At 41.0% G+C, this 10,791-nt stretch overlaps 1 protein-coding gene across 1 annotated transcript; it reads left to right on the forward strand.

Annotated features, from left to right (window-relative positions):
* The first annotated feature begins 222 nt into the window (after window positions 1-222).
* Window positions 223-10,054, forward strand: map6d1 (MAP6 domain containing 1). The gene is made up of 3 exons (XM_007904638.2): window positions 223-826; window positions 5,766-5,991; window positions 8,716-10,054. Exons 1-3 carry the CDS (start codon window positions 267-269, stop codon window positions 8,797-8,799), a joined length of 870 nt encoding a protein of 289 aa, XP_007902829.1. The 5' UTR covers window positions 223-266; the 3' UTR covers window positions 8,800-10,054.
* The last annotated feature ends 737 nt before the right edge of the window (window positions 10,055-10,791 follow it).

Consider the following 10,791-nt stretch of genomic DNA (forward strand, 5'->3'; position numbering starts at 1 on the left):
CAGCAGTAACAGCAGACATGCGCTGGCTCTGTAATCTCTCCGCTAAAATTGCGGACGCGGACGCGGTGGTGGGGCCCCTCCAGCACTCCGCAAAGGGATGCTGAAACTGGTCAGCGAGGATCGAGGGGGAAACCTTTAACAGCGCTGAGATTTTAAGTTGAAATATTGTGTTGTCTTCTTTTTTTTTGGTGTTTGTCTGTTTGTTTGTTTGCTGTTCGGTGTGGGTCTGGGTCTGGGGTCTGGGGTCTGGGGCTGGGGTCTGGGTCATGGCTTGGCCATGCATCAGCAGGGTGTGCTGCTTATCTCGCTTTTGGAACCAACTGGACAAGTCTGACCTGTCGGTGCCATTGACTGTCCAGAACTATTCGGAAATCATTGAGCAGGAGGTGAGATCGGTGGCTCAGCAGGTCCCCACCGACTCGGCACTGAACGGCAGCCCGGCTCTGGCCTCAGATCACAGGATTGGAGAACCTCCCGTTCAGGAGTCCGTCTCCAAGCACGACTTCAAGTCTTGGAAGGTGCGTAAAGAGGCGAGTTGCAAACCCAGACAGGAGTATCAGCCGTCAGAGGTCCCCTTCTCCAGCGAGACCCAGTACAAGCTGGACTTCAAGCCCTGGCCCATCCCCAAAAAGGCAAATTACCCCTGGATCAAAGGCGGGCAGGACGGGCTGTCCATCTCCCACAGCACCAGCGCTCAGACTTTCCACCCCGGGACACATGGAGATAAGCAGAGAGCAGCTGAGAGGCGGGACAGCCCGAGAGAGCCGGTGAGCAGACACACCAGAGAGGAGGAGATCAGACCAGCGGTGAAAACCACCTCCTACAGGTGAGTGCCAAAGGGGCGTTTGCTGGTTAAGGAGCTGTTCTTTCAGCACTCGCCCCGATCAAAGCTCCAATAACCTGCAGATGCTTTTTTTTTTTCCCCCCCACACCTCCACACACCTGATCCCTTCCCCCCCGAGTTGGGGCACCTTTCACACACCACGTAGGAAAATCAGTGATCTCTCGGGATCTAATTGAGACACCGAGATCGCACTTTACATTTGCTTTCAAATCTGTACATTCCGCACTGTTTGTAGCTCTCGTGGCATCATTTTACATTTTCTGCAGCACTTTTCTTTTCTGTACGGTTGTTTTCAAACGGTTTATATTATGTTGGGGGGCGATGAGGAGGTTGGATCTGGACCAGGGTCCCCAATAATGTCACTCAAATCAACTCTGGAAATTTGCCAGCTTTGTCTTAATTCCCTAAGCAACCCCTTTGATGAATGTGTTTATGCCCTTTAATCTCTGGAAATTACCGCTCAGCGAATCCGACTGACATTGAATAAGGCGACAGTGCATTGCACTCAGGAAGAGAGATAATAATAATAATAATAATCCTTGCATTTGATATAGCGCCTTTCATGTCTTCTAGACATCTCGACTCGCATCACAGAATATGCCGTAAAGTGAATTTGACTCTATATTTGTGGGCGAAACTTGGCAGCCAATTACGCACAGTAGTGTCTCACAACCCGTCATTGATATGACCAATTTTTTTTTGATGTGTGAGAATTAAGAGTTCTCAGATCACAATGATTTGATTGCAGTAAATTAACGAGATAATACCATTTTTATATTGGAAAAAAACAAAGGATTGTCAGTCATGGTGCTAATTTCTGGAGGTTATAAGAAAAGAGCAATTTGATGCTCAATGCTGCATGGAATGCCTTTGCAAGCAAAATATGTCCTTGCATTAAATTAGCAAAAGAAATGCAGTTTTTTTTAAAAAATTGATCCAAAAAAGGAGTGATTCTAGGCGAGTCCACTGTCCTTTATCTGATGTGTAACCACATCTTCCAATGCTACTTTGCAGTGTTCAACTGCAGATTCCCTTCGTACTGTCTGTGAGGATTTAAAAAAAAACAGATAGTCACAAAGCAGGCACTTTACTGATTTATTTTCCCCATTTCGCCCACAAAATACACAGTCAATTTGCTTTAACGTGTATTCTGTGAAGCGCTATGAGACACCTGGAAGACGTGATATCAAACCCAAGATTTTGTTATTTTAAAAACTCAGAACATTTCAAAGGGTGGAACCCCTTGACACTGGGGCGAAAAAAACACCAGTAAATTGGCAGCTTTGCGACTGTACCTGTAAACCCTGAATTTTCTTATAAAATGATAGTCTCAGTACAAATATGTCATTGGATCACTTGTGTCAGGGTCATGGTGACATGTTATTGTATTGAGGAATAAAGATGCAGGGCTGGATCAAGTCATTCTGGCCCCAAAAATCATCCTCAACAATCAGCCAGGTATAAACACCCACCAGCTTTAACCTGTTCTTGTTCTGTTCTGCAAACTGATGAATGTGTGGTTCTGAACAGGTTGCTGAACGCAGAGAAACGCAATTATCGAATTGTCAGGGAGGGTGGTTTCATATTTTTTTCCATTAAATTCCCACGCAGCATCATTTTTTTTCTTCAGCCGCAGAAGCTGTGAAAATCACAGCTCACAGCGCCCACTCCCAGTTCCTCGTGATAAATCTGCTGATTCTGTTGTTTCCCTTGAAACACAGCCTGCAAAGCTGCTGAGCATGTATGCTCTGTTACACAAAGCTCGAACACCCTTTACTAATGAGCATTAGATATGCAACACCGAGGAGACAGTGCACATTTCTACATTTCCCTGTGTGCATCCTGTCATCTCAGCAATTGAACATTTTGAAACCCAAACGAGAGCGAGCAGTGACATTGCACAGCAATGATGTCAAACCATGACACCGATGGAGGGATTTAAAACAAACAGATATACTGTAGCAGAAGACTATTTGAGGTTGTCCAGGAAAATAATGTGGGGGTACTGCCAGATATCTCATTGAAACCCTCCAGATGGTACCAGAAAACAAACAAAATTTGAGGAAATAACCAGAAGGATAGAGTCTATAGAAAATGATAGGGTCTTGTAGAAAGCACTAACCCAAAGCCCCACAGCCTATTGTGTGCACTTCTGTATTGCTCCACATGCTGGGAGTGTGAAGGCTATAATGAAGTTGAAGGGGCTACACCATCGCTGGAGTTGATACAGCGATGGTTGAAGAGGCTACAAACGCCAGGTGGACAGGTGACCACATTAATATGTTAAGATACCTAAGCTGCAAGGAGACTCCATACAAACGTTTAGATTAGAGAAAAAATCTTGAAAGGCAATGGTATTGGTGCGTTTTGGATTCCGAAGGATATAGGTGAGCTACATGTAATTGTAATTACATGTTTATTGTACTCATAAAGTCCAGTATAATCTCTATCTTCCTAGGGGAAATGTGAACAAGTATGCTTTAAGTATTTTATGCAGAGGGCAGTGGAGAGATATATCCAGTATCATGTTCAAGAGGGTGAAAGCCAATGTTATGTTCCAAGGTTGCTTGACATTAAATATTTAATAGACATCCCTCTTGCAAGGGGCTTTGACAAAGAAATATCCCCCCCTCCCCCATGAACTTGACTTTGTCTCCAGACTTTATTGCTGTAGACCAGTAATCCCAAAATATTGCTGTTGATTTGAAATTCTGGCTTGTGCCCTCTTGGACAAACAGATAGATAAATTGGGGGATATAATTTCTGGCTTTATGCATTATTCTTACATATGTTGGTTTCTAAGTTACCTAATACATTATTTATGCTCTCAGTAAAAAAAAAAGTGATTTACACATTTAAAATAGTATAGCTGCAGGCTATGTGAGACCAGGACAAATCTGTGAGGTGGATTTGGTGTAAAAGAAAGCAGCTGCAAGAAGGGTGGGCTCTGGTGTATAGAAAACTGCACTCTGGATACTGGAGTCAGAGTCACAGAGAGAGAATGTGGAGTCCTGTAGCTCAGTGGTTAGAGCACTCGCCTTGCAAGCGAGACACCTAGGTTCAATTCCTTGAGCAACTTTCCGTACTCCACAGGCCTAATAATAATCCCTCCAAAACAAAACAATAATAAATTGGTAATTTTCAATCCATGACTGTTTGTGGGGACGCTGCTGTGCGTAATTGGTTGCTGCACACAAATATACAGTCAATTCACTTTACAGTATATTCTGTGAAGCGCTTTGAGACGTCAAGAAGATGTGAAAAATGCTAAATCAAATGCAAGGTTTATTATTTGATTATTATAATGTCTTTTGCCAAAGCTCCTGACACAAGGGTGTGCATAAAACATTTATTAGATAACGCTGGTATGCAAAAATGGAGTTCTTGAACATTAATTTGCTTGGCCACTGTGTAGATTTCTCCACCAGACTTAAGAGAAATAATAATTTAAAAGACTGATAAGGAAGGCACATGACAATGAATATTAAAGTTCTGGGTTCCAGGCACGCACTATTTATCCGAGATTTCTTGGATACACTATATGAAACAACTACTACTGAAATTGCACACCTCCAACTAGTTGAGCCATTGAGCAAGAGCTCAAATACCCACTTATCAGCTGTCCGATAATCAACCTCGACTATGTTCGTTGGGGCAGCTACACAGGGCTTGTGTCTGTGGTTGTCCTGGCTCCAAGGAGACATGCCTAGTTGAAGGGAAAATGAACCACAGTCTAGCAATACCTGACTGATCCAAGCCAGTCTGCAATACTGCAGGCCACTATAAATATATGAATAGCCTATATGACTCATCAACTGGATTTAGAATTGTAGATATGTTGGAGTGGGATTTTTCCCAACCGTCTCCTAATAACCATGTAAGTCACAAGCAGGACATGGAGCAGGTGTTATGCTAGTTTAGGTGGTTAAGTTCCAATGCATAATTTGATTTCCTGCTGCTTTGGCTTCTGCTAAGACATACCAGTGTTATTGCAGGCCTCAGTAGGTGTACATCATTACCCTGGCAAAGATTGTGCACTCTAGAACTGGCAAGCAAATCTTAGCTTCTCAACTTCAGTTCCTGCGGTTGGAAGTGGAGACTTAAGGAGTATGTCAAGGCCAAAAAAAATCATTATCAACTGGATCACATGGTAATAGTCATCCTTGCTTACTGGTTTCACATAGAATTTGAATTATTCATCCTAATAAATTAAATAAATCTCAGTGTTTCAAATATTGATCCTTATCCACTGGATTATATAACAATGTTAATTCTCACAAACAAAACTGCAGTACCAACCTTTCCTCCGTCCGCTAGGTCACTGCAGCACTACATTAATATCCTTGCTAAAATACTGTGCTGTGCTAAGGAATCATTTTATCCCACAACATAGGTAACTTAAAACAGACCAAATGTCAGTGTCATCATCTTTAGAAGAGGAAATGAAAAGGAGAGGAGAAACACTCATATATAGAGTGAATCAGAAATCCTTATTGACAGAGTTTTTAAAGTATTAATTATGTTTTCTTTTTAAAGACAACATTCGTTGAGAGTTGTGCAGCTATTACAGGAGATGTATTTCATCAGAGCTCGTGAAAGTTTTTGTCACTGAGTTGATATGTGTAAACGTCTGCATAGCATACAGTTTAAACATCTCATATAGACTTACAAGTAAGAACATTTGATTCATCCGGTATATGAATACCTGTACTTTGATATTGAGGGATGGATTGTGTTGGAATGCTGGAGTGAAATTTTCACTAGTTGAGCCATCTAGAATAACTCAAATCCCCAGTTGACAGCAGCCTGATCATCAACCTTGACTATGTTCCTTGGGAGCAAGGCATGGCATGCAGTGTGGCCTTGCTCACAAGAGGCCTTCATTACAAACAATTGGTATAAAGCACGCTATTTGTTTCAGGCAGGAGTTCCAGCCCTGGACTGGAGTTAAAGTTGTTAAACCTGTCAAGATAAGACAAGCATACACACCCCCAGAAGATAAGATCATCTTGGAGAGCAGTTATAGAGCAGCCTTCACAGAGGATTCATTCAGACGTGTGGAACCATTCCAGGTCTCATCAAGCAGATCTCAGAACCAAATAGCTTCAGTTGCAGAGACTGGCAACTTAACAAAGACAGAGAACTCAGTAAGTACAGTACATGTTAAACCATTTAACAGATCAAAACAAACCCTCTCATCAAGATAAGCCTTTTCTTTCTTTCATCACTGGACCTGGCAAAAAAAACTGTTGCTTTCTGGTGTCTAAATATTCAATTTGTGTTTTTCCGGAGGTGGATTACCCTCCAGTGTTGTAGGTGTAAAATTCAATGATTTTCAGAGCTTATTGTCCAGAGAAGCATGTCTAGGAAGTAAGCTTGAGGCCATTTGAAAATTATTTGACAACAGCATGTGCCTGTGACTTCAGCATGTGAAGTCATGGGTACAATCAAAGAGCTGAGTAGAGCTGACTGTTCAGGGTTAGATTATACAATATAGATTGAAAGACGAACACTGTATGAATTGCACTTATGTACCATCCATCTAGTAAGTAACAATGCATTTTGTACTGTCTTATTCAGCCTCCTGTCCTTTTACGCCAATGTGTGGTCTACATATATATCTTAGAGCACTAATTGAGTAGTGCCTTTGCATTTATGGGCAAGAAAAGGATTGGTTTTATTCCAAGTAATTAAATTGGAATAATGGCCTGTTGGAAAATCAAATCAGTAACATTGGACTTGTGTTGATGGACTTGAATGGCATCTGATCAAACAGCAGAGTCGATTTTTGAAATCAATAATAGTTTTCAGACTGTGGCAAAACTGGAGAACAATATCAGATTTTTTTTGGAAAACTAGTCAAAGCTTTTTAACAAAAATGCTCTGGCAGCTAACAAGATTTTTCACCAAATGTTCTAAATAGTCATTTTATTTTCCATCTTCTGCTTTTCTCTACTCTGTGTGCATTAATACACTTTTCCTCACTACGAAACTTGGCAGCAATTTACCCAAATAGCATGTTCCAAGTTTCATTTCAAATCTGTGCTCATTTGATCTCAGTTGGGAAGACAGTGGAACACTCTTGGCCTCAGTGTTCTTTCTGATCACTATCCAATGCCCGTGTTCACCACTGCTATCTGTTACAAGAACCCACTGGTGCATTGATGTCAATGATACCTGAATCTTGGCTCTGATCTAATAATAAAATAATAATATTAATAACAATATTTGATGGAGAAACTTTCATGTTGGGAGGATGTCCCAGAGCCCTTTACAGGATTTTACTGTAAAGTGAAGTGACTTGTGCATTTTGTAGGCAAATTCAGAAAATATAGTCTTTCAAAGTAACTTTTTAAATGACCTCAGTTCCTCTAAACTTACCAGCAGCCCACTGAGGCTCAGAAAGGATCGGCACAGTAAAAATCAATTTGTTGGCACTGACACTAATGCAGGACTGACTCAGTGATCAAATGGCCCTGCAATTGTCAGCATTTCTTTGGGCTTCTACAGAACTAATCTTATGCCAGATGTTTGAACAAATAGGATATACTTGGCATTTTGCTTACTTGTTATTTCAAAATGCTTGAAATCAAAGAATCGAGTGTCAGTTTCCCCTTCGGTAGATTGGCTTCTTATTCTTTAAGGACAACATCCATCAGTTGCTTTTTGAGCAGCCAACAAGCTTCCAGTGTAATATAAATAAATGAGTTGATCTCTCATTGTCAAAGACACCTGTACACTGGCCACATTAGTTCTCTTTATCCTCTGGTTACCATCCAACCACCTATGTCGCTACCATGCAACTTTGTGTTACATAATATTAACTGAATATACTATGAAGCACTTAACATCAAGTATTGCAATGTCACTCATTCCTCCTCAATTGCAAGTCATACTCGAGTTGTACAGTGCTCGGGTTAGGCTGCCCCTGGAGTACTATGACTTAGGGGGCTGCACAGGCCTTAGGGCCTTAGAGCCAGTACAGAGGATAGCAACAAAGATGATCCCCAATGTTAGAAGAATGAGCTATGAGCAACATTTAAACAAGCTGGGGCTCTTCAGTCTTGAAAAGAAACTTCTTGAAAAGGGACATTAGAGAGGTTTACAATATTTTAAATGTGATTGAGAAAGTAAACCCAAGGTAATACTTTCAGATGTATCGGGACAGTAGAACAAGAAGATTGACACTTACAGTTGCAAAGGGCAATTGCAGAGCAGACACGAGGAAGTATTTATTCAAATTGTAATTACAACCGGAACAGGTTACGAGACAAGGGTGATTGAGGCCAGGTTTTTAAACATTTAAAGGTCACTTGACGTTGTGTATGGAAGACAATAGAATGGGTTTTCTGTGAGGATGAAATCAAATGGACCGAAGGTCCTTCTTTATCTGAACCGCTCTTATGATTTTTTGATTATTTTTATTTGCTTCGACATCCCCTGGCCTCCTTCTGACATAAATTATCCCCAGTTGTGATTGCATGAACCTGGATTACATGCTTCTTCCCTTAGCAAACCTTAGACTGAGAGCTCACTCTCTGAGAGATTCATACTGTGCATTACTGGGGTTTAACACTCATGTACATTTCATAATAAACACTGTTAGTGAGTATAACACTCCTGTGTAATTTCTATAACAATGTGTTAGTGGGTATAGCATACTATATTCATTAACTAAGCACTAAAATATTTGTCTTTCTCTGTGTATATTCCACATGCTGCTTTTGGCAAAACTAAGAAAACAAGTTGCTAAGTAGCTAAGCATCAAATTTAGAAGTTGGGAATTGAAAGCGACACATTTTAGTGCCAAGTGAGGATTGGGTGTGTGATTGTGAGCATTGCTCCTTCAATTGTTTCTGATTTTACTTAAGGAACCAGTTGTGAAGACCAAGCTTTCGCCATCATCGAACTCCTCAGCTGTATTCCAGACCAGGTCACGTGTGCTGAATATCTAAAGCCCTGCACAGCTTTCCCTTTAAGGACCTGGGTTTCACACTTCAGGCAGCTGCTATCCTATTCAACCCAAGCAACAACACACTATGCAAAAATGATGAGCATCAAAGAGTGGAAGGACAATGGTGACTGGCAGATGGCTTTTTATGACTGCCTGATTAATATTTCATGTTTTACAGTGAATTACAAAATTGAAGGGGACTTACGTTGAACAAGCGATTAATGTGTTTGTGTTATGTGCATGTGAACAAAATAAGATTGGTTATCTACAAAACTGAGACTTGGATGATAAGCAATAAGCCAGAAAATAAAACCTCTGGGTGGATTTTTCGAACACTGCCACCGTGTCTCCTTACCAAGTGAATTGGCAGGTGGAACTACTGGTTAAAGTGGTAAAATGCTCCCCAATTCAAAGCACTGTGCAAAAAGGAGACACTGTTATAGGTTGCACACACCTGCTGACCTCAATTGCTCTGTCCAAGGTCTATTAAATGTCTCTAAAGTTCTGTTTCCCACACATTTTTCATATTTGCATTTCTTGCTCATTCCTACCAGGCATGAGAGTTGCAACTAGTTAATTCAAGAAGCAGCTTAAGGTGATCAATAATAAAAATCTGAAAATAAAACTGAGAATGAGACAGATGGGTTAAGGCATCAGGATTGCCATTCATCATAGCTGCCATTCACTGGCAGTGAAGTCTATTCCACCTGAGTTGTTAATGCTGCTTAAACTCTCCACCTCCAATTGGTGGAACCATTGCACTGGGTGACAGTCTATTCTGAACAAGTTTCCATTCACTGCCCTGGGTGCCATTTGAATCCCCATTTGCCATGCTGGATGCTGTATATTTCGAAACCTCTCATTCACTATACTGGTGCTGTCTATTCTTCGTGCCCATTCATTGGACTGTGTGCAGTCTATCCTAATCTAGTCCCGATACACTGTTTTGGGAGCTGTCTATTCTAACCAAGCCCCCATTTACTGTTTCACCAGCTGGGATCCCTGCACAAGCCAGTGATGAAAAAAGGTCTCAGAGTGGGACCCAATGATGAGATTCAGATCTCCAACTGCTATAGCTACAAAATAGAACCCAAAGGTATTGCCCTTAGACTGTCGGTTTGCAAAGCTATCCTTTATTGTGTGACTGTGCTGGGTTTGCAAGTTAAACAGGATAGAACTAGCATGGAATAGGACAGGATAGCAATGTGTATTAGGAAGCTAGTACAATGAATAAACTACCCTTGTTTATACCTGTATTTTTGCTTCATTCTATTATTTGAAAGGTTTGATTACTGAGGAACTAACTATGATATTCCACTTCACATCTGCACCGCTAATCTGTCCTTGTTTACATCCTGAGCTGCAACATTTTCAACAATTTTCAATTTGCAACATTTTCTAGTTTGATTTCAGATTTTCATCATCAGCAAAAATGTCTTTATAAATGTGTTAATTTTATGTTCAGTTTGTTGCCATTGAAAAGAAGCTCAGGAATAGTTTGCTTGCACCAGGAGCTTTACATAACACTGCAATTGGCTGATCCCAGCTTGCATCTAGGCTAATATGTTTATCCCATGTATTTTATATGAAGAGCCCACAAAAATGACATGTCACACATCTCCCTCGTACACGCCTCACTGGGCCTGTATAAGTCTGAGAGGGAAGCACAGAGTTGCTTGATCAACTATTTGTTAGTGAATGTGAGTTGCACAGAAAGTTGAGTTAATCGCACCAGATAAAAGATCAGCTCATCGCCCTGTTCATGATAGAACAGTCAATGTTCTCCAAAAGCAATAAAACTAAAGAGCTTCATTACATATCAGGTCAGTTACAGCCTTAAATTGCCTAATGCTGCTCTGTCTAATTAGCTGTTCTAATTACTTCAGAGATTTAATCCCTCTATCTTTCTCTCTCCACCCTATTCCCCCAGGGGCAGCAGTATGGGAGGTTACTCTGTGTGAGATCTCACCCTGACGCTGATTCAGTGCATTGA

The sequence above is a fragment of the Callorhinchus milii genome, unplaced genomic scaffold, assembly GCF_018977255.1.
Source record: "Callorhinchus milii isolate IMCB2004 unplaced genomic scaffold, IMCB_Cmil_1.0 Scaffold11, whole genome shotgun sequence".
Taxonomy (NCBI): Eukaryota; Metazoa; Chordata; class Chondrichthyes; order Chimaeriformes; family Callorhinchidae; genus Callorhinchus; species Callorhinchus milii.